At 44.2% G+C, this 24,477-nt stretch overlaps 1 protein-coding gene across 1 annotated transcript in view; it reads left to right on the top strand.

The window, feature by feature from the left end:
- Positions 1–24,170, top strand: part of LOC307245499 (sodium channel protein type 4 subunit alpha A-like) — a 36,711-nt gene extending 12,541 nt beyond the window's left edge. Inside the window, exons 10-23 of the mRNA XM_080021097.1 lie at positions 1–46; positions 483–656; positions 752–1,108; positions 4,735–5,226; positions 7,133–7,271; positions 13,961–14,115; positions 15,004–15,177; positions 15,774–15,896; positions 16,455–16,736; positions 17,075–17,128; positions 17,448–17,585; positions 17,730–17,834; positions 18,814–19,084; positions 19,815–24,170. The exon at positions 1–46 is cut by the window's left edge and continues 193 nt beyond it. Coding sequence (XP_079877223.1) covers positions 1–46; positions 483–656; positions 752–1,108; positions 4,735–5,226; positions 7,133–7,271; positions 13,961–14,115; positions 15,004–15,177; positions 15,774–15,896; positions 16,455–16,736; positions 17,075–17,128; positions 17,448–17,585; positions 17,730–17,834; positions 18,814–19,084; positions 19,815–21,067 — 3,763 coding nt within the window. The 3' untranslated portion in view covers positions 21,068–24,170. The remainder of the gene's footprint in view (positions 47–482; positions 657–751; positions 1,109–4,734; positions 5,227–7,132; positions 7,272–13,960; positions 14,116–15,003; positions 15,178–15,773; positions 15,897–16,454; positions 16,737–17,074; positions 17,129–17,447; positions 17,586–17,729; positions 17,835–18,813; positions 19,085–19,814) is intronic.
- Positions 24,171–24,477: the final 307 nt, after the last annotated feature.

The following is a 24,477-nucleotide window of genomic DNA, read 5'->3' as shown; positions in this document are numbered from 1 at the left end:
CCCCATGACGGCCGAGTTCAACGACATGCTCTCCGTGGGCAACCTGGTGGGTTTCTGCCCAAAATCCTCACCATCCAGGCAGTATAGTGATAATAACAATAAACTAGTAATTACATAGTAATAACTCACCGTAAATAGTGTATATATGATACCTGTTGGTATCAGGTAATCAGTAATTACAGGTATATGATACCTGTAATTACTACATTTTCATGTAGTAATTACTTAATAATAATTCATACCTTATATACCTATACCTATAATTTATCCTCTAATAATTTGGTAATTAAATAGTAATAGTTTATACCTCAAATACCTATAAGGTATCCTGTAATCATTTTGGCATAACATTGTAATAAATTATACCTTATTTACCTATACCTGTAATATAATGTAATAACTGAATGCTGTAGACGCTAAAATAATTGAGTTATTTCATAGTAATTATTTACCTTTACCGATGTATCTGTCTGTCCCTCAAGGTCTTCACAGGGATCTTCACGGCAGAGATGGTCTTCAAGCTCATCGCCATGGATCCCTACTACTACTTCCAGGTCGGCTGGAACATCTTCGACAGCATCATCGTCTCCCTCAGCCTGGTGGAGCTGGGACTGGCCAACGTCCAGGGGCTGTCTGTCCTCCGCTCCTTCCGCCTGGTGAGACGCAGGGACGGACGGAGGGATGGATGGATGGATGGATGTGATAGATAGATAGATCGATCTTTCTCTCCCCCTCTCTTCCGTCTCTCCAGCTGCGGGTCTTTAAGCTGGCCAAGTCCTGGCCCACCCTCAACATGCTGATCCGGATCATCGGGAACTCGGTGGGGGCCCTGGGGAACCTGACCCTGGTCCTGGCCATCATCGTCTTCATCTTCGCCGTGGTGGGCGTGCAGCTGTTCGGGAAGTCGTACCGCGAGTGTGTGTGCCGCATTGCGGAGGACTGCGTGCTGCCGCGCTGGCACATGAGCGACTTCTTCCACTCCTTCCTCATCGTCTTCCGCATCCTGTGCGGCGAGTGGATCGAGACCATGTGGGACTGCATGGAGGTGGCGGGGCCCTCCATGTGCCTGGTGGTCTTCATGATGGTCATGGTGATCGGGAACCTGGTGGTGAGCAGGGACCTCGCCTTCCATCCTGGAAGGGATGGAGAAATGGAGGGTGGGGTGGAGGGGTGGGTGGGTGGATGGATGGATGGATGGATGGGTGGATGGATGGATGGATGGATGGGTGGATGGATGAATGGATGGATGGATGGATGGATGGATGGGTGGATGGATGGATGGATGGGTGGATGGATTCTAAGGGCATGCATGTAGAAGGCCGCATAGTCTCATTAATTATGGAGGGAGAGAAGAGGAAGAATTGAGTCGAGCAAAGAAGAGTGGAATTATTATTATGGAGTAGAGGGTGGTAAAGTAAAGGTAAAGGGAAGTTGAGTAGCGATAGAGTAGATGGGAGTAAAGGTAGAATAGAGGGAGGTAGAGGAGAAGTAGGTCGTGTAGTAGAGTAGATAGTGACTAGCGGTTGAATGGATGTCAACTATAGGTTGAGTGAAGATTGAGCGGAGGGACATAGATGTAGAGTTTATGAAGTAGATTAGAGGTAGAGTAGCATAGAAGTAGGTAGTGGCATAAAGGTTGACTGGGGGTCAAATAGCGGTCCAATAGAGGTTGAATTGAGGTCAAATAGAGGTCAAATAGAAGTTGAATGGAGGTTGAGTGGAGGGACGTAGACGTAGAGTTGATGGAAGTAGCGTAGAGGCAGAGTAGAGAAGTAGATTGTGTTGTAGAGTAGAGGTCGACTACAGGTTGAATGAAGATCAGGTGGAGGTTACGTAGAGGATGAATGGAGGTCAGGTAAAGGTTGAATGGAGGTCAAGTAGAGGTCAGGTGGAGGTTTAATGGAGGTTGAATAGAGGGACATAAGGTTGATGGAAGTAGAGTAGAGATAGTGTGGGGTAGAGGTAGTATTAAGGGAGGTAGAGAGAAGTAGGTAGTGTAGAAGAGTAGACTAACCGTGTGTACATCATATAGATCATATGAATCCTATGGATCAGCTCTGAACCTCTGCGAGCGCTGTTAGCCTATAAAGCCGCCTCGCTGTAGTATTACAATATTATAATAATACCAGGAGAGTGGAACATGGCCGAGCCCTGACAGCACCTTAGAAAGTACATTCTGAGTAAACATGGGGGATAGAAATGTGATTTTACTTCCTCTTGTAACACTGTATTTTGTGGTATGGTTTGGCTTGTGATTAAATGCCAGGGTACGAACAAGTAACAAAACAAAAAAAGTGTTGGCGTCCAACATGGCAGCCATGCTTCCTCTGGTGTGACTCACTGCTCCAAAGTGGATTTTAGAGACACCCAAAGTTGTTTGGATGGGAACACAAATTGTTAAGATTTTTAATTTGTCAGTTGAGAAAACCTGAAAACAGAGATAAATGCATAATAAAATCGAAGAATGGAACCATGAACCACCACCACCACACACAGAGACGAAAGACTGACTCAACTCCACTCAGTTCCACTCGCTCTTGGCAGCAGGTACTTTGTTTTCCACTGCAGATAGCACCCCCTGGATGTAGCTGGTCGTCATAGCGACGCCGCATGAAACTGCCGTGACGTCATCTTCAACGCGCCACACACAGGAACATTGGAGGATATCCAAGGGACGGTGTCACTGATTCCCGTTGTGTGGCTGTTTGTCACAGCAAGGAGGACAAACTCTGTTTTGGGAGAGGCTGGCGGCGGCAAGACGCGAAAAAAAAAGTAGGAGAGTTTGGGAAAATCCTGCTTCAGAGCAGGACGTCCCGCCTTGCGCAATGATGACGCGGTGACGATTCCCTCTGACCAATCAGTAGTCTGCAGTGTTTTCACATCACCTTCTGGTGTCGCCTCAGCTCACTTGGAACCTCGACGGAGGTGATACCAAAAAAAAAAAGTACCGGGTACTATCCACAACTTTTGCCCGATGGAAAAACCAAAAAAGCAAGTTGAGTCGTGTAGAGTTGAGCTGGTACCATGCTGTGGCAAAGTGGCGCAAGCACTTAGGGTGGGTGGTGGGTGGAGGGGGGTGTCTATTTACTATTTATATCTAATGACTCGATCGTGCAAACGGTGGTTGTGACCTTGAGTAGGTGCTAAGATCCGTCTTGGATGAAGCCAGACAGCTGAGGGAGCGCGGCTCATAGAGACATTTTAACGGTGGAATTAGCTCTAATTGATAGCGGGTCATAGCGAGCTGATCACGCAGCGACTGCGTCAAATCCAAGTCGTGTTTGTGCTGTGTCGACAAAAAACAAAAACACCAAATCGCTCACAGCACCTCACTGAATATTCAATGTTATTCCAAATACATTTTTCGCTGCATTTTGTATATATTATAAATTTACATTAACATATTAAGCAATTTTGTGTAACCTTATGGTGTAATAACGGGAATAATTGAATAATCAACACAAGGAATCAGTCAATTAATCATTTGTCTCAGTCCAGTCCAGTTCATGAGATATCCTGAGAAGGATTTTGAAAATTTGACAGTCACATTGAGAAAATACTCCTGAAATTAGCTTTTTACGACTTCACCTAAATGTGGATTCTAGTCTTCACTGGATATTATTAATTCAGAATGTATGCGGCTGGATAAACATGTCAAGCAATTTCAAGATAAATGTTTATGTCCAGAGCACCTAATTTGTGTCCGACCTTATTGTGCTGTCATTTTATATTTTTAATTATTGGGATGGATAAATGATCTACTATTAATTATCTCATTCACTTCTATCAGCCGCACTAATGACCAACATACCTTCACCAATCGAGGCGTGTCCATCTTCGTTAAATGTCCTCAGCGATATCTGCTCGAATTAACACAAGGACGGTGACGATGACCTAAAAACACCTTCCTGGAAGGGAGCCGAATGGACGACCAGGCCCTCACCTCCTAGACCCCTCGCGTCCCGGGGGGTCCGGCGGGGGTCCCATGGATCTGTGTCCAGCTCAGCCATTTTCCCTCCCGTAGCCTCACTGATTATCGGCTCGGGCGCTGGAAGGCCAGGAATCAGCCTTCCATTGGTCTGTGTAACCATGATCTCCCGCTAAACCCAGCAAATAGAAACCGAGAAACCAAGCAACTGAGCAACGGAGGCCTAATAGGTTTCGGACCCTAAACATAGAGTTGCTGCTTCGGCAACAAGCAGCAACTTAATATTTACTGATGTGCCATCGCAAGAACAACTCCCTAACTAACCCTGCTTCGTAAATAGGTATAACCCTAACTAACCCTGTGTATAGTCAATAGGTATAACCCTAACTAACCCTGATTAGTAAATAGGTATAACCCTTACTAACCCTGTGTACAGTATATAGGTATAACACTAACTAACCCTGTGTACAGTATACAGTAAAGGTATAACCCGAACTAACCCTGTGTACAATAAATAGTTATAACCCTAACTCCTTAGGGTTATAAAGTACACAAGATAGCTGACAATGCTTGGCCCACATCTGGTTGCAGGGGCAACTGGGCCATGGTCCTTGTTGGAGTCTGGCTATATTGTATAGTTTTTTAATCATAGAGAAGGTCATATGGATAAATATATCATCTCAAACCATTTACTACGCACATACACAAAATATCTTGGACAAAAGTATGGATAAAACTGAGGTAAAACTTTATTTAAATTTGCTCCACTCCTCTGTTTCCTCATCAACACCATCCCTCCATTCCAGGTGTTAAACCTCTTCCTGGCCCTGCTGCTCAACTCCTTTAGTGGGGACAACCTGTCAGCGGGCGACGACGACAGTGAGATGAACAACCTGCAGATCGCCATCGGTCGGATCACCAGGGGCGTGGACTGGCTCAAGGCCTCCACCATGGGCCTGGCCCTCCGGCTGCTGGGCCGGAAGCCTGGGAAGATCGAGGAGCCTCCGGTGGATGATGACGGGGATCCCAACATGGAAGCCATAGAGCTGAACCACCTGGACAGCGGGCGGGCTCTCAAAATGGCCGACGGGATGTTGAACTGTTTGGTGGAAGGTCGGCCTTCTGGGTACATTGTGGACGGAGAGCTGAGCGTCAACGTGCCCATCGCCCAGGGGGAGTCAGACTTCGAAAACCTGGAGGAGGAGGAGGAGGAGGACAGTGATGATGAGGATGATGATGATGATGATGATGATGATGATGATGAGTTTTCAGAAGAGGAAGAAGGTCTAAAACCCAAGGTACAAAACAAGCCAAAATGGGCGCATGCTTTCAAAGGTGTACTTCAAAAGTATTGTGTGCTAACAGTACCATGGAGATTCATTCCTCAGATATTCGTCCCCTTAGTGTCAGGGCCTTCCAAAATTTTTTAGAAGAAGTGGTTGCCAAGGTGTCAACCATCCATCAGCTTTTGGTTGTCAAGATTCACAACAAGGGTGAGATCAATAGATAAATCGATCAATTGATTTCTAATCAGATGGCAAAATATACCGCGCTGGTTGACAAGGGGGAAAAAGATTGTTGGACAATGCCCTGGGCAACCTGTATTGTCGAGCACTTATCTACAGTATCAGATAACACTTTATTGATCCCCGGGAGGGAAATACAGGAAAGCTGTTATTATTAGCCTTTTTCCAACACAATGGATTTTAGATAAAAAATGACAATCAACTATCTAGTGTACTTCTCCCCGACTGACAGAGGGAAATCGTCATTTCCACATTTAACTGCCTACATTCTTCCACTGTCCCAAAAGTTCTTTCCAGCCAAAAAAAAGCTACTCTCCACCAGAAAGAAAAGCCTTGCAGCGTCTCCTTTATACGGTGGCCCTGAGAGCTCAACGCACTGCAACGAAAGAAAACACATGCAAATATAGAAAACATGAGCAAATTAAGAAAACGTTTAGCAATATGACGACACATGAGCAGCATTTAACAAATGTGCTGCAAATTACAGACATGTCGAGAGAACTGCAGAGCAAAACACTTTGCAAATACCAAAAGCACAACTGCATTAACGGAAAACACAACGGCATTAACGGAAAACACAACTGCATTAACAGAAACCACAACCGTATTAACGAAAAACACAATCGCATTAAGGGAAAACACAACCCTATTAAGGAAAAGCACAACCGCATTAAGGAAAAACACAACTGCATTTACAGAAAACGAACCACATTAACAGCAAACACAACCGCATTAACGTAAAACACAACCACATTAAGGGAAAATACAACCCTACTAATGAAAAGCACAACCGCATTAACGGAAAACACAAACGCAAAAGCCACATTACGGAAGTGATCCACACCGGATGCACCGATTTATCTGCAGTACGATACAATATAAATAGATGCAATTCATAAATAGAAAAAAAACCTTTTACATCAATCCATAGTTTTTATTTAAGCCATTTAAGTGCGATGTTCCAGAGAAAACGGCCTCTACCGGCTCTGTGATAGTGTGGTGTCAGCTGCCAACAATTAGAATCTTTAGGGCAAACAAACTGAACTGAATGACTTCCTGAAGTAATCCGTTCATCAGTCAGTTGAGTTGAGCTCTTAGTCAGCTGTGAGCAAACCCATTAATGTGTTTGTGTTTTCAATTACTGTGGTTGTGTTTTCCGTTAATATGTTTGTGTTTTTCGTTAATGCGGTTATGTATTTTTTATTTGCAAAGCATTCTGCTATGCAGTTCATCGACATGTCTGGACTTGCAGCGTGTTTTCTAAAAGCATCGCATGTGTTCTAATTTCATTTAAGTTGTGGCCTTTGCATTTGTGCTTTGTCTATTTGCATTTGTTTTCTTGAGTTGCGGTGCATTGAGCTCTCAGGACCACCGTACCTTCAGGACCAATACGTCTGAAGGCCTGTTAAACCATTGGTCCTAGTCACTCATACTATTAGAATTCGTGATTATTTTTGTTGTTGCTATTCCCTTCTATTGTTCTATTTGCTAATCCGACCCATTTTCATGAACAAAACAACACTTTATGCGAGTGATGTACCTGTAGTTTAGACTGAGGCTGCTCCATTTAGCTTCTTGGCTCCTTCTAGAGTGATGTTTTCAACGGTCAAAAACAGCAATAAGGACGCCATTTTGAACCAAAGTGGGAAATAATGAATAACTTCTGTTTCTTGGCTAGCTGCTAGGAGCTACACATGATGATGATGACAAGTCCTCAGTTTGCAGCACCGTGGACTACCAACCACCTCAACCTGAACCTGAGGAAGAGGAGGAGGAAGAACCCGAACCAGTGGAACCAGAGGCCTGCTTTACAGACAGTATGAGGACATTCACTTTAAACAGACTAAATTCACTTTTACAGAAAGTATGAGGACATTCACATTAAACACACTGAAATCACTTTTGCAGACAGTATGAGGACATTTATATTAACGCACTGAAATCACTTTTACAGAGAGTAAGAGGACATTTATATTTAACACACTGAATTCACCTTGTCAGAAAGTGGGAGGACATTATTTTAATCATACTGAATTACATTTTACAAAGAGTACGAGGACATTTACATTAAACCCACTGAATTCACTTTTACAGAGAGTATGAGGACATTTACATTAAACCCACTGAATTCACTTTTACAGAGAGAATGAGGACATTTACATTAAACACACTGAATTCACTTTTACAGAGAGTATGAGGACATTTACATTAAACACACTGAATTCACTTTTACAGACAATATGAGGGCAGATTGATTCAAGAGGTTTATTCGTCACATACATATTCATACGTTCATACATATAAGCAGTGAAATGTCTTTGCAACACATGTGGAGATTATGCACAATAGTTACTAAACTGAACATAATAGCTAGCCTGTTTCCTACCTAGCACAAGACTGAAACTAACCGATTCCTAAAACATAATGTAGTTAGTGAAGAGAATATATAAAATAAGACTCAAAGAGGTAATACAGAGTGGGGGTACAAAATAGAAATAAAGGGAATAGAGTTATGTACTGTATATGGGATAGGCCATTTGTATATACAGATTTGTGCAGTAAAGTGCCTGTGAATACAGTGAGTATGGAGAAATACAGTACAGGATACAACAGTACGACACAGCAACACTGAACAGAACAGCAATACAGCGCATTATGCAGTAACCCAGAACAGTGATACAGTATGCAGTACAGTATGCAGTAACCCAGAACAGTGATACAGTATGCTGTACAGTCTGCTACACACAGTACAGTAAGGTAGTGGGGTCTGTGTGAGTGACTCAGTACTTTTTGTGAGGACCCCTGGTGAGGTCAGCGTTGACAGTTCTTATGTCTTGATGTAGAAACTCCGTCTCAGTCTCTGTTCTCGCTGTGTGGCTGTGGAGGCTCTTGCTCGACAGCAGCAGCTGGAACAGTGGGTTGTGGTGGTGGTGAGGATCCTTCATGATGCTGCAGCTCTGCTACTACACCTCCTGGTGTATAAGTCCTGCAGGGAGGGGAGGGTGGTGGCAGTGGTAGGTTGGGCTGAATGCAGCACCCTCTGCAGGGCCCCCCTGTCCTGAGAAGTACAGTTCCCAAACCAGGCAGTGACAGTATGAGGACAACCACCATTAAACACAAGGAAAACAACTTTTACTGACAGTTGATTACATTACATTACACAACAATTACATTACACAACAATAACATTACACAACCATTACATTGCATCACATTAAATTACACAACATTACATTACACAACATAACATTATACAACAATAACATGACACAACAATTACATTACACAACATTACAATACACAGCATTACATTACACAACAATAACATTACACAAAATTACATTATACAACAATAAGCTAGTGTCAAAACACAGTGGATTAAAATTTTCCAGACAGTATGAGGACATTTACCATTAAACACACTGAATTCAATTTTACCAACATTTGAGGACAGCTACTATTAAAGCACTCTATATAAACATGTCAGGACATTATGAGGAAAACTATTATTAATTAAACAGCATTAAACAGACTGACTTTGCTTTTAGTAAGGTCAAAGTCAAAGTCCTTAAAACATGATGATGATGATGATGATAATGATGATGATGATGATGAGTTTTCAGATGGGGAAGAAGGTCTAAAACCCAAGGTACAAAACAAGCCAAAATGGGCGCATGCCCATGCACGCAGACATTAAAACCACTGACATGTGAAGTGAATAACATTGATCATCTGGTTTCAATGGCACCTGTGTTCTTCTTTTTTCGTATATCATCAGATGGCCAACTCAGTGTCATATAGCCACGCCCTCGTCTCCAATCCTAGGTCAAAAAGGCCAGCTTCTGAGGGTGGGCTGTATAGGGGGCAGCTGGTGATTATGTGCTCGGCAGTCTGTTCAGGTTCGCCACACTCGCATGACGCACTGTCGGATAGGCCCCACTTCTTTAGAGAGGACTTGAAGCGCCCGACGCCAGTACACAGGCGGTTCAGCGAGGTCCATAGGTGGCGTGGCATGTCTTCTCCTTTTACACCTCCTCCTGGGTCCCGGATGTATCGTTGGATGCGGGAGGGCGCAGCTGACTCCCACGATTGTCTCCAGGATGCTGCCAGCCAGGCGTCCTTGGACAAGTCGTCAGGGATCGACTGTAGCATCTCTTGTGCTGCCTTGTTGTAGGGATGGCGAGACTTGAGCCTGCATGGTGGTGCCGGTGTTGTTGTGGCTTTGTGTAGGATGTGCCAGTCGTTCTTCTGGGCTTTCCTTGCCAGGGCGAGGGTAGCTGCTTCCCGTCGGAGACTGGGTGGGGCGATACCAGCTAGGACTGGCAGGTAGGACACAGGGGTGGGTTTCAGACAACCAGTTACTATCCGGAGGGCGCTGTTGATGACAGTATCCACCTTGTTCGCATGTGGACTTCTGCTCCAGGCAGTATTCCGCTACGGGTAGGACCAGGGCTTGCGTGGATATGCGTAGGGTCTGGGGGGAAGCTCCCCAAGTCGAGCCTGCAAGGCGGCGGATGAGCGAGACCCTTGCGGTTGTCTTGGCCTTCACTTCATCCAGGTGCTGCTTGTAGGACAGCGTCCGGTCCAAGCATACGCCGAGGTACTTGGGGGCTTGCTGGAACTCCAGGCGGATGTTGCCAACATGCACGTCCAGTTCCCTTCTTGCCTCCCGGTTGTAGAGGTGGTAAGCTGCAGACACTGTTTTGCCCATGCTGAGCTGAAGGTGCCACTTCTGGAGGTAGTCTGCCAGGATGCCCATGTCTCGGTTGAGGCCTTCTTCCATAGTGTTCCATGTTGGGCATCGAAGCATGATGGCCAGGTCGTCCGCATAGCCGTACTTCTTGGATGTTGTGTCTGGCAGGTCGTGAATATAGATGTTAAATAACATTGGTGAGAGGACAGAGCCTTACGGGACACCGTTCTTCAGCCTTCTGAGCCTGCTGGTCTGGCCATCGCTGGTTTGTAGGATGAAGCTATGGTTAGATAGCATCTCCATAATAAATCTCACCATGTGCCGGTCCGGGATTGTTCTCAACAGTTTCAGGTGTAGTCCACGGTGCCACACGGTGTCATAAGCGGCTGTCAGGTCCAGGAATACTACTCCAGCTTTCTCATTATCTTGGAAGCTGTCCTCGATGTCCTGGGTGAGTAGCGTTACCTGGTCCACCGTTGACCTGCCTCTGCGGAAGCCGGCTTGTTCCGGTGGGAGTTGAGGGTCCACCACTGGCTCAATGCGGCTGTGGATCAGCCTCTCCAGAATCTTGTACGGGACACAGAGCAGGGATATGGGCCTGTAGGACTTCGGGTCTTCGGCGGGTTTGTTCGGCTTTGGCAAGGCTATGATGGAGGCACGGCGCCAGGTCTTCGGGAGCTTGGACCTCCGGAAGCATGATGAGAAGAATGTGCGTAGCCATTGAGATGTTCTTTCACTTTGGTGCATAACAAACTCTGGGTGGATATTGTCTCGACCTGGTGATTTGCCCAGCTTCAGTTTTTTAATTGCTGCCTTTAGCTCGGCTGCTGTGAAGTCTCCTGAGAGATTAGCATCAGCGCTGGCTGCTCTGGAGAGGGATGATACCTCACACGATGTCAGTCGTGCGAAGTTTTTGTCCGCATCAGGGAAGCGACCATTTTTCAGGAGCTGGGAAGCAATAGCATCTGCAGTCACTGGACACCTACGAGGTGTTGTTTTTCTCCCTGAGAGCAAGTTGATGGTCTGCCACGCCTTCCGGCTGGAGTGGGTGAAGTCGATGGATTCCGCTACTTCCGTCCACCTAGCCCTTCGGGTGTCATCCAGCTTCTGCAGTAGGGTTGTTGCTGTTGCGTCCATTTCTTCCCTGGTGATCGCCTGCTGGTGTTGGCGCAACAGGCAGCTGCACTCCTCATCCCAGCCCGGAATATAGTTTTTATTGTAGCCACGTGGGATGTTGTGCTTTGCTGCCCTTTGGAGGACTTCACAGTAGGCACTGTATGCAGCATCCACGTCTTCTGCTTCTGGGTCCATGAGACCAGCAGTTCTTCTTTCTGTTTCCACCGTAAACGACTGCCAGTTCGCCTTCCTGAAGTTCCATCTCCTGACCGGTTTGCCAGCTACCGGCTGTACTAGGGATGGTACTTTGATGATGGATGGCTGGTGGTGTGAGCGAGGGAACCTGTCCAAGACCCGTCTCTCCGGTTTCAGGTCGTTACTGCGGCATATGACGAAGGCCAGATCTGGGTTGGTATAAGAGTTCCAACGTGCAGAGCAGAAGCTTGGGGGCTCCTTTTGGTCGTACAGCAGTAGTGCCTCAACGTTAGAGGCCCACTCACTCAGTGCTTCTCCATCCTGTGATGTGTGTTGGTAACCCCAATCCGTATGTTGGCAGTTGAAGTCACCTGCATAGATGGCAGGAGCAGTCACGGATGGAAGTGATGATGCAGTCAGCGCTGTTGGTGGGGGCTTATATACGTTCACGACAGATGTTTCTTGGATTTTAGTGGCCAGCCACTCGATGTTGCAGCCAGGTGGAGATTGGCTGGTGGCTGCCCAGCTCAAGCCATCTCGGACGAAGGTTGCCATTCCATGCTTCTTGCTGTGGATGGATCCAGCGAGGGAGAACCCAGGAAGCTTGAGGTTTTCATCTGACAACCAGTGTGTCTCTTGCAGGAGGACCGCTGCCACTTTGTTGGAATCGGCGAGATGCCTGATGACTTCGAGTTTGGCGATGGTAGGGCCCTCGACATTGAGTTGGAGCACCGGCAGACCTTGGTTTTCGACGGTGGGGGTGTCCGCCCGTCCTAAAGAGGATGTTCTCTGCCTTGGTTTTGGCATTGGCTTGTACCTTGGTCTGCCAGCTCGATGATTCTTTGGCGACATTAGTTTCGTGAGTTGGTCTTGCACCATTTCTCACTACTCACAGGAGAGGCCTCGTGAAGGCTGTCGTCTTCTCCCCAAAGACGGTGACGCCTTGACAGGTGCCCCCCCCAAAGTGGGGGGCACCTGTCAAGGGGTGGGATATATCAATTTTATATATTTATATATACTGTTATATTATTATTATTATTATTATTATTATTATTATTATTATTTTTATACTGTTATATATTATTATAATATATCCTGTTATATATTATTATTATCTACATAGTGTTATATAATATTATTATACTGTATATACACTGTTATATATTATTATTATTATACATATACTTTTATATATTATAACATATATTCTGTTATTTTTTTATAATTTTTATATACACAGTATAGGGTTATTATCGACATAGTGTTATATAGTATTCACATACTGTATATACACTGTTATATATTATTATTATTATATATATACTGTTATATATTATTATTATATATGCTGTTACATATTATTATTATTATATATACTGTTAGATATTATTATAATATATATGGTATTATGTATTACTATTATATTTACTGTTAGATATTATTATTATTATATATATACTGTTATATATTATTATTATTATATATATACTGTTATATATTATTATTATATATGTACTGTTATACATTATTGTTATTATATATAAGCTGCACTGTAAGGATCTGAGCCACTTTGACAAGGAGCACATTGTGATGCTGGACGACTGGGTCAGAGCATCTCCACAACCACAGGTCTTGTGGCTGTTCCCGCTCTGCAGTGGTTACTACCAAAAGTGTCCAAGGAAGGACGACCGCTGAACCGGTGACAGGGTCACGGGGCCCAAGGCTCATTGATGCACGTGGGGAGTGAAGTCTAGTCCGTCTGGTTCAATGCCACAGAAGAACTACTGTAGCACAAAGTGTTGAAAAAGTGAATGTTGCTATGATAGAAAGGTGTAGAACACAGTGCATGGCAGCTTGCTGCGTATGGGAGCGCTCACAGTGTCCATGCTGACCCCTGTCCACCCCTGAAAGCTCCTACAATGGACAAGTGAGCATCACAACTGGATCATGGAGCAATGGACATTTTCTTCTACATCATGTGGATGGGCGGGCTTAGGGTCTGATTCAAGATTCAAGATTCAAGATTCAAGATTCAAGATTTTTATTTGTCACATACATATACGTACTTCCATACATATATGCAGTGAAATGTAATGCAACGCACCCGGTGATAGCACACAAGAAGTCCTAGGAAAAAGTACAAAAATAAAATAAAATAAAATAAAAAGTAGACCGCGCTTTCTCACAGCGCGGTGACGGTCGCGGTGACCGTAGACGCGGTGATCCGATGGAGCATCTGCGGGATGTTCTGGAACAACAAGCCCGATCCATGGGGGCCCCACCTCCAACTAGCAGGACTTAAAGGATCTGCTGCTAACGTCTTGGTGCCAGATACCACAGGACACCTTCAGAGTCTGAGGGAGTCCATACCTCCACGGGTCACAGCTGTTTGGCAGCACGAGGGAGAGATTCACAATATTATTGTTATTAGTGGTGGCTTTAATGTTGTGGCTGATCGGTGTATTTGGCATTGAATGTGGCTTCCTGTTGTTCTCCCCTCAGACTGTGTAAGGCGTTGGCCGTGTCTGACTGTGGACATCACTGAAGGAAAAGGCAAAATCTGGTGGAACATCCGCAGAACCTGCTTCACCATCGTGGAGCACGACTGGTTCGAGACCTTCATCATCTTCATGATCCTCCTCAGCAGTGGAGCTCTGGTGAGTCTCCTCTTAATCTAATTCGGAGAAACAGCATGTTTCTAACATTGCTGCCAGCAGGGGGCAGCAGGCCAGATTGGACAAAAATCGACCTCATGTGGAACAGATGTTTTGAAACGGAAGTGGTTGGAGCTCCATGTGTGTGCAATACCCAGAAAGTCTTTCAACCCAAATTACAAGTTCAGTTTATCTTCACTTCTAGTGGAGAAATAGGAGAAAACATTGAATTCCACACATTGCAAAGCCCGACACCGACTTTTAGAAGTGGTTTTGGAGTTGGCAACCATGCATCAGCTGTCAGTTGCCAAGGCGGACAACGTGGCTGCAGAATTGTAAATATTTCCTAATTGAATGATAGTGATCCTAAACAATTAAAATCACCATATTTCAATGTTCACACTAGTTTCATTGTTTTTAAGTAAATCAACGTGCCAGGGAAACTCTGTTTCTTAACACACAGAGGAATACTGTGATGCACGAGACGGTTGACAATGGCCAAAATCTGGTTGGCCGGGGCAACTGGGCAACCATTATTTCCGGGCTCTGCAATGAAAAAATAACTTAATTACATTTTTGTAAAAGGAGAATTTGAAAAGCTCAAATCCTCCTGCAGGCTGCCATCCGATCCTCCGGTCACATATTTGACATCCCTGCATGCATATTTAATATATGACGGGTAGACTGATGGAACACTGAGCATGAAATGAGGTCTTTAGATTCCGACGGTGAAATCAAGGGCATCTAGCTTTTGGAAAGGGTTTTTGGGGACTGGCTGATAAGCCCAATTCCCTGAATCATATTCAGACAGCTTTTCAGTCGTGTTCTCCAAACCGAACATGCAAGGGAAGGTTCCCAGGGTTCCTCTAGCCTCATGTCTGTTCTCTTTAGGCCTTTGAAGACATCCACATCGAAAGGCGGCGGACCATCAAAATAATCCTGGAGTACGCGGATAAAGTCTTCACCTACGTCTTCATAATCGAGATGCTCCTCAAATGGGTGGCGTACGGGTACAAGACCTACTTCACCAACGCCTGGTGCTGGCTCGACTTCTTCATCGTGGATGTAAGTTCCAACGTTTGGATTGGACGATTGTATTTTTTGGGGTAATGTTTCTCTGTGCACTCCCATGATTCCAGTTTATCGTTGGACGCGCTCGGGTTCCCCTCTGGACAGAGCGATTAGTTCACGCATACAGTACATGTGAGGGCTCATAAATGAGTCACAGTTGACCCCCGAATGAGAAGCACATGCACGTACCTCAGTTCCGCACGAAAGGCTGAGATAGAAGCAACGAGGCCTGAAGGACGTGAGTCAGAGGAGCAGGAGGGCGAAGCTCGTGCTTCACCTTTCTCACAGCGCGGTGACGGTGACGGAGGTGACGCCGGCCGGGAAAGAAACAGCATCCACAAATAGGAGAAGATCCTTTGGTTTTGCATTTCGAAATGTGTGTGCCGTGTCTGAAGTGAATAAACAGGAGAGTTCAACGGGAATCAAATTCTGTGTACATTTCACCGTGTGATGAAATGTCACAAAAAAAAAAACAACAGTAAAGTTTTGCTTCAATTCATTAAAAATAGTCATTCAATGAGAAAAGTGCTTGACTTTCTTCCTGAACTCCAGGGTAACACCTGAATAGGAAATGTTTGTGTGTGCCACAGGTCTCCTTGGTCAGCTTGTGCGCTAACTGGATGGGCTACTCGGACCTGGGGCCCATCAAGTCCCTGAGAACCCTGAGGGCCCTGAGGCCCCTGCGAGCCCTGTCCAGATTTGAGGGCATGAGGGTCAGTGGTTGGATGAGAGTGGTTGGTTGGCCATTGGATGAGAGGGTAGAGCCCAACAGGTGGAACAGGTTGTATCATGAGTGGGAGTCGTGTGTTCTCTGCGTTGTCGTCTCGCCTGCCTGGCTGCTCAGCTGCATACCAACACCGTGAAGTCAGGGAAGAGCATCAATTATCATTCAAATAAAATAGATATAAAGACACCTCTGCTTAAAAAACCTTTCCGCCCAAAGTCGACCATCTCTCAATGTCAAGGTAGCATTACAATACTATAATTTTTTTTTTAATTGTTCTTATATTTTTTCCTTAAATTTTTGCCTGTATATTTCTTTTGTTATTTTCTTGTCGATATTTTTTCAGATTTTGATTATTTTATTTTATTTATTTTGTTTTGCACAGCCTTCAGAGTTTGCCCGTTACCAAGTATTCAATGAATAATGAAAAGACATGCATGTGCATGCATGCAGTAAACGGCATGTTTTCGATGTATTCCTGTTGTTCCCCCGGGGGGATAAATGAAGTCTTATCTCGTCTAATGGAGCTGTCGCTCTTCCCCGCCAGGTGGTGGTGAACGCGCTGGTGGGGGCCATCCCCTCCATCTTCAACGTGCTGCTGGTGTGTCTGATCTTCTGGTTGATCTTCAGCATCATGGGCGTCAACCTGTTCGCCGGGAAGTTCTACCACTGCCTCAACACCACCAGCGGCGAGCTGTTCCCCATGGAGCAGGTCAACAACCGCAGCGACTGCCTGGCCATCGCCCTGGAGACTGACGATGCCCGCTGGGCCAACGTCAAGGTCAACTACGACAACGTGGGGCTGGGCTACCTCTCTCTGCTGCAAGTGGTGAGGGCACTATCAGACGTCACAACGTTTGATCAGCGCCTCCACGTTGATTATTTGGGGATGTCTGTCGCTGCTTTCATGTTTACCGGCGGTGTTCGTATAAAGGACGAGATGTGGACGTCGTGACCACTGGGTAGAAGCTGCAACAGCCTCTGCAGCTCAGAAAACTGCGTCGCTCCGCTGCCGACGCTCATCAAAGACAACGTTTAACTACGCCGCCATGTCATGGAAACCACAATCCTTGACGATGTCGTCTCTCATATCACAATATCAATGACATCGACATGGCGGCACTACGCTAATCTGCTTCTGATCTGATCGGACTTCTGCGTTTACAGGCGACATTCAAAGGCTGGATGGACATCATGTACGCCGCCGTTGACTCCCGAGAGGTAATTAATTTTTGATCTATTGATTTCACATATTCATCTCCGACTTATTAATTGTTAAATTTTTGATGTACATTTCGAGTAAATCGCCAAGCTTATTGCGCTTGGCGATTTACCTGAAATGTATGTCAATAATGATTTATATTTACAACTACGTATTTTGTTATTGCATACGACACACCATGTGTTTTGTCTAAAATGACCGTACAGTATAAGATAGGGAAATTAAAGGATGATGTTAAAATGTAATAATACGTGCGGTGCAGTGGGAGTGACGGGGTGTAGTGGAGGGATAACAGCACGGCGTCTGCGTTGGCTGCAGGTGGAGGAACAGCCCTCCTACGAGATCAACCTCTACATGTACATATACTTCGTCATCTTCATCATCTTCGGCTCCTTCTTCACGCTCAACCTCTTCATCGGCGTCATCATCGACAACTTCAACCAGCAGAAGAAGAAGATGAGTGCCGCCCCCTGTTTGAAAAGGGACACTTCCTGTCTCTCCGCCCCCTCCCATTGAATCCCTGCTGTCGCTGCTGGCGGCCGCGCGCTGGGTCTTGGTGCTTATCTTTGTGTTTTTCTCTCTTTTTCTTTCTCTCCGCACTTTGGGGACAAGGACATCTTCATGACGGAGGAACAGAAGAAATACTACGAGGCCATGAAGAAACTCGGCTCCAAGAAACCCCAGAAACCCATCCCGCGCCCGACAGTACGTCCCCGACGAGCATGGTGCCGCCGTAGCGATGCCTTACAGCAAAACTACTAAACTCAACCAAACTTTGAAGCAGAGCTTGTTTTTTAGACACTTAAATAATATTCCAAGATGGACTGGACACAGTCTACTATTAAACAGTCAAATTCCAGTCAATTTAACGTTATTTCTGAATCGTTTCCGTCCAGGGTTGACTGAAGTATCCATCTATCGTGTATCTCACAACGAACAAACAAACAACACAAATTAACACAAGAAGTACCGAAAACAAATGGGCAAAATGCTAACATTGCTAACTCGCTTCTAATCCGTCCGGAACGGCTGTAATACCCCCGTGAGCCTCTGGGGGCGGTGTTCTCGACACACAACCAGCGGACAAATAAACAAACACATCATCACAACATCTATGTTGAATTAGACCGAGACCAAATGAACTCGGGGTCCAGCAGACGTACAGACGTGTTTGCTCCGTACAGACCAGAATGAAGGAACCTTCTGAGACGGAGCTTCACACATTTTGTCTCAGAAACGACCCCAATAATAATTGTGAGTCATTATGGTTTGTGCAGCGTGTTTTATGAATCTATTTTTGACGACCTGAGAACGAGTAAGCTGATCTTGGCTCCGCCCGCCGGGGATCTTTGAGACTGACCCCTGAAGACGGGGCCCCCGAGCCGCTGGTTGGGAACGCCTGGAACCGGGTACCCCTCCCAACAAGCTTGTTGCAATGCATGGTATGTTGTTTTTCTAATTCATCTAAACTACTACCAACAACAACTAAACGACAACAACAACAAGGTTACATGGGGTTGATATGTAGCATGCCACACTGGGTTGGAATGCTTGGCATGGACGTGTCATTATTGACCTTTGACCTTCATCACAGCGCTGGTGTGAACAGGATCAATGACCCTTGGGAATTCATGTTCTCTCCCCCCTCCCACCCAACCCCCTTGACCCCATGACCCCTGTGAAGAACCTGATCCAAGGCGTGGTGTTCGACTTCATCAGTCAGCAGTTCTTTGACATCTTCATCATGTCGCTGATCTGCCTCAACATGGTGACCATGATGGTGGAGACGGACAACCAGAGCGAGGAGAAGGAGGTCTTCCTCTTCAAGCTCAACGTGGCCTTCATCGTGGTCTTCACCGGCGAGTGCCTGCTCAAGCTCTTCGCCCTCCGCCATTACTACTTCACCAACGGATGGAACGTCTTTGACTTTGTCGTCGTCATCCTGTCCATAGCTGGTGGGTTTCCACAGCGGAACATTCATTTAAATCCCTTTGAAGCCATATAATTAATTTTATTAAGATCGCAATGTCAGAATCTGAATCAAAATCTGTTGATTGGGCCAAGTACATCTATTGTACATACTGTATTCAGGGGATTTGAAGGTGTGGAGGACGTTTTACACTTACACTTATCTTTATTCTTCACACGTTTTTGCTTTACTTCTGCTATCCTTGAAACCTCAGCTTTTGCAAACCTCAGGGTCTCAGACGACAGAAAAGAACACCACAACACGCAACACAACACAGGAAACAGACTTCTGCCTGAGATACCAACCACGCAACCCTGACACGTCTGTGATGGAGCTTTTAGAAAGGGGCTCCGTGGTACAATGGTACAAAGGCAGTTACCTATAAAGAGACTTACTTCACTCCCAGACTCTAACAGTGATGAAATTTCTGGTACTTGACACCGCACCTTGACCGGAACCGACAGGACACTTTGGGACAGTTGAGTCATTTCTTAGCCTTGTGTGAATAGAACACTGGGACGTTCAAAAGCTAGCGCCACAGAGACCTCTACCAGGATGTTCGGACCGGCTTGAGTCTTTAGCTTGTTTTTGAGACTTCCTTTGCAGAAGGAATGACGTTGAACAGAGAGAGGGAAGATGCAAAGGCAGATGTTCTTACATAATTCAGTTTCTCTTCTTCCCACTTCTCTAACTGGTGTCTTTGCTTTTTATTCCAGGCACGATGCTCTCGGACCTCATAGAGAGGTACTTTGTGTCGCCCACTCTGTTCAGAGTGATCCGGCTGGCCAGGATAGGACGGATTCTACGTCTTATTAAAGGAGCCAAGGGCATCCGGACACTGCTGTTCGCTTTGATGATGTCACTCCCTGCCCTGTTTAACATTGGCCTTTTGCTCTTCCTCATCATGTTCATCTTCTCCATATTCGGCATGTCAAACTTTGCCTACATCAAAAAGGAAGCGGGAATCGATGACATGTTCAACTTTGAGACGTTTGGGGGAAGCATCATCTGCCTGTTTGAGATCACCACCTCTGCCGGCTGGGACGGACTTCTACTCCCCATTATGAACAGGGAGCCGCCGGACTGCGACCCGGACTTTGAGAACCCGGGCTCGGAGGTGAGGGGAAACTGCGGGAACCCTGGCATGGGCATCATGTTCTTCTGCAGCTACATCATCATCTCCTTCTTGGTGGTTGTCAACATGTACATCGCCATCATCCTGGAGAACTTCAACGTAGCCCAGGAGGAGAGCGGTGACGCGCTGTGCGAGGAGGACTTTGAGATGTTCAACGAGACCTGGGAGAAGTTCGACGTGGAGGGCACCCAGTTCATCGAGTACAGCCGGCTCTCGGACTTCTGCGACGCCCTCCAGGAACCTCTCAAGGTGGCCAAGCCCAACCGGCTGCGACTGATCGAGATGGACCTGCCCCTGGTGATCGGTGACCGGATCCACTGCCTGGACATCCTGCTGGCCGTCACACAGATGGTCCTGGGAGACACGGTGGAGATGGCGGCCATGCGGGAGAGCATCCAGGCCAAGTTTGTCATGAGCAACCCCACCTCGGACTCCTTCGCGCCGATCACCACGACACTCCGTCGTAAAGAGGAGGAGCTGGCCGCCGTGGTGATCCAGAAAGCGTACCGCAAGCACCTGCTAGAACGTTCCATACGCCAGGCGTCCTTCATGCAGCGCTCCAAAAGGCCCGGGAGCGAGGGGGAGGAGCCCCCCGAGAAGGAAGGGCTGCTGGCACGAAAGATGGCTGCGCTCTACGGAAGCGCCCCGGACCTTGCCGAGGGAGCAGAGGGGGCGCCCGTCTGTTCGGAGTCGCCGCGGAGCCGCGCCGTGGCCCAGTGCGGGCCGGAACTCACGGTGGTACCAGTGGAGGTCACCAGCGAGGTGGTGCTCCACGCCGCTCCTCATCGGAAGGTCTGGAACTTACAGGAAGACCTACGAGAGTCCATCGTATAACAAACAAACCGCACAAGGGATTGAGTGACGATTCGTCTTTCTGGTGGTTTCTTTCCTCACCAGTCGTTAGTGTAGCATTAGCACTAAGGGCCGACTTCCACCCAATGGTGTCGTCGCATGTCCCGCTGTGAGTCAGTTTGGCTTTTAAAACTCCATGAGCCTTGATCTCCTCTTTTCTCATGTGGAATTCTCATCATTTTTCCGACTTGGAGAGTAAGACCGAAAGCCAAAGCAAAATTCGGAGGAAAAGTTTTAGTTCTTGTTCCTTCTGGACCAAATACTGTGATATCCAGTAAAAGAACAAAAAACAAAAACAAATTTAGGTTCAGGCAAAAGGTTTTCCAATGCTAATTCTAATGCTAAAGATACAACCCGTGTTGCTATGGTTACACCAGGCTCTCGCGCTACTGTCAGGTTTTAAAAAGTACTTTGAATTTCACATGAGAGAACAGGGATAAACCTTCAATAGAATCATGTTTTTCGAATTAATTGTTATTACGCAATGTCTTAAATATAAACGACACATTACTCTGTCGTCAAAGCAACAATAAATAATGCATCAATCAAACTCACACTTCTGTGTTTTGCTGTGAAGGCCCGTCTTAACAATCGCAGGCCACTTTATTTTGTTTTCATTTTTGAAAATTTTAAAACTGAGCAAATTCCTTTTTCCTGCTCGGTTTAATTCACTTATATGTGGCCTCGATGTGCAAATTGTTTCCTTCAATCCCAAAATACTAAACCCTAATCCCATTTGGTATGACTATAAACCAAAGAACATTTTAGATTTATTTCATTGTGTGAGCTGAATTGTATCTGAATCTGAACCCTAAAACTACCTTGTTCTTTACTGGTAACCTGTAATCTGAATGCTGATCCACAGAATAGACTAGAATAGATTATACAAGAAAATACAGATTCTGATAGATTATACAGGAAAAACAGATTATTCTAAATTATACAAGGAAAATAGTTTATGATAGATTATACAAGGAAAACTAGATTATGATAGATTTTACCAGCAAAAATAGTTTATGATAGATAATACAAGGAAAGACAGATTATTTTAAATTATACAAAGGCAAATAGATTATGACAGATTTTACAAGTAAAGACAGTTTACAATAGATTATACAAGAAAAAAAAGATTATGATAGATTATACAAGACAAATTCATTATGATACATTATATGATAATAATAGAGAGTAATAGAGATTATTATAGGTTATATAAAGAGAACTATATTGTGGATTGTATAAAGAAAACCAGATTATAATATATCTGGAATACTATAAGGAACACTATGTTATGATGGACTATACAAGGACACTGATTATTCTAAATTATACAAGAACAAATAGATTATGCTGGATTATACAAATTATATATTATGATTAATTTGTACGTGATTGATTATATAAGAAAATCTAAATTATAATAGATTAATACAAGGAAAGACGTATTATTCTGGATTATGCAGCGTGTCATGCTAACAGTCCCATTCAGAACGAGCAGGTTAATTTGCACTATTTTGTGAAGTTTTATTTTTAATAATCCGGCTTTCAACCAAATAACAAAAACTATTTTGTCTGATTAAAATTGTCCTTTTTTTAGGTTTTAACGATGACATTTAATCTGTAACTGTCCACTTTGCACATGATGTTCACATTCGGTCGCTAAGCAACAGAATGGGTGAAATAAAAATAACATAAATCCATCATTTTGCAAATATTTAAATCGCCAAAACATCATTTGAACTGTTTTTGTTCAATGTTCTGAACTAAGAGAAGATTTACTCTTGAATTCATAGAGAAGTGTTTTTAGGTACTTTATCTCGTGTGTTTATCAAACTATTTCAAAATAAACGTGTATTTGAAGTATTCATCATTTAAATATTCAAAAGGAGATATTTAACCACGTCAGCCTCCATAGTTATTCACACAGAAACCTGGTGTTAGGCAGCTGGTATAATACTAGAATATATACATTATATATAAAACATAATACATGCAAAATATAAACAACATCAGAACATATTGTTGTGTGCACGGCAGGGTTAATATTCTCAATGTGCGTTGAACAAGTAGCTTTACAGATTAATGTTCTGACTTTGTTATGACTCTTGGTTTAAATCATCTTTCTTTGTGATATAATCTTAAATAATGGGAGGTCTTCGAAGCAGCCGACTCTCTCGTCGGTAAATGACTTTAGATTCTAATCAGTGTTTTATTCTCCTCCCTGCGGCGTATGAAGCCAAACCTGGTTCATTTTAAATCAATTAACACTATCCTTATTTACCGTCATTCATTTTAATGATTTGGTTTCAATCAGTTTTTATTCGACCTCTGCATATTGAACAATATATACAGATTAGAGAATTGATACAACAATTTGAGAAATGTATTGCAATTAAGGGTAAATTAATTACATTTTTAATTTATTGCAATTTCAGACTTTATTGCAATTTCATTGTGAGTTCATTTCAATTTTATTGAGAATTTAATTAAATAGAGACTTTATTACAATTTTGAGAATTTATTGCAATTAAATTTTGACTTTGTTGCAGTTGAATTGAGAGTTTTTATTTTAAGGGTTTATGTGGAGGATCTCCCCCTGCGCTGCTTTAAATAAAATAAACTTTCACATAAAATGTGTTTTCTATTAAAAATGAAGCATTTCCTCCCCACATTATGAAGGATTTCTGTCTTTTTAATGTTTTGCTTTAAGTCTTAACAGATTTAACGTCTTACTCATTAAATATGTCAGTTAACGACATCAGCACTTTCACAGTTTATTTATTTTCTATTCGACTGTCGAAGTTTGTCTCTTTTTTCTGTTTAAACCTTAAATCTCAGAGGTTTGAATGAGACGGTTCAGTGATAAATAGAAAGTAACTGTGGTAAAGTTATGAATAGATAAACCATCAACTTATAAACCATCAATTAGGCATGAAAGCGTTGTTTACATTGTTATATTATAATTATTTATAATCAGACAGAAGCTGAACCGTCAGGGCTTGTACATAAAGTCACTTTTCTTCACTTGTTGTATATTTATATTGTTTTATTATTGTGGAAATATGAAATGATGTTCATAGAATAAAACCTGACGAATGTGGAAAAATAATATGAGAAAATTCCAGATTTTTAATTTTGATTTTATTTTTAACATCAGCTTGATCTCTGCAAACTCTGAATTATCACTTTTCACACTTTCAGTCAAATTAGGGCTGAAACCCTATTGTTTTACTTTTTCTCTTTGTTTGTTTTTTTTTTGCTCAGATTCTTATTCTTCTGGTCACTATCACATGTCACTGTGATGTGATCGTGTCTGCCACTCAGAAACTGTCGAATCCAAACCTACGGACACGAATGAATAGGATTTATATGCAGGGCAGTCCACACATGCC

Source organism: Zeus faber, assembly GCF_960531495.2.
Source record: "Zeus faber genome assembly, chromosome: 20".
NCBI lineage: Eukaryota > Metazoa > Chordata > Actinopteri > Zeiformes > Zeidae > Zeus > Zeus faber.
Note: the sequence above shows the minus strand (reverse complement) of the source record. Positions and strands in the feature narration are given on the sequence as shown.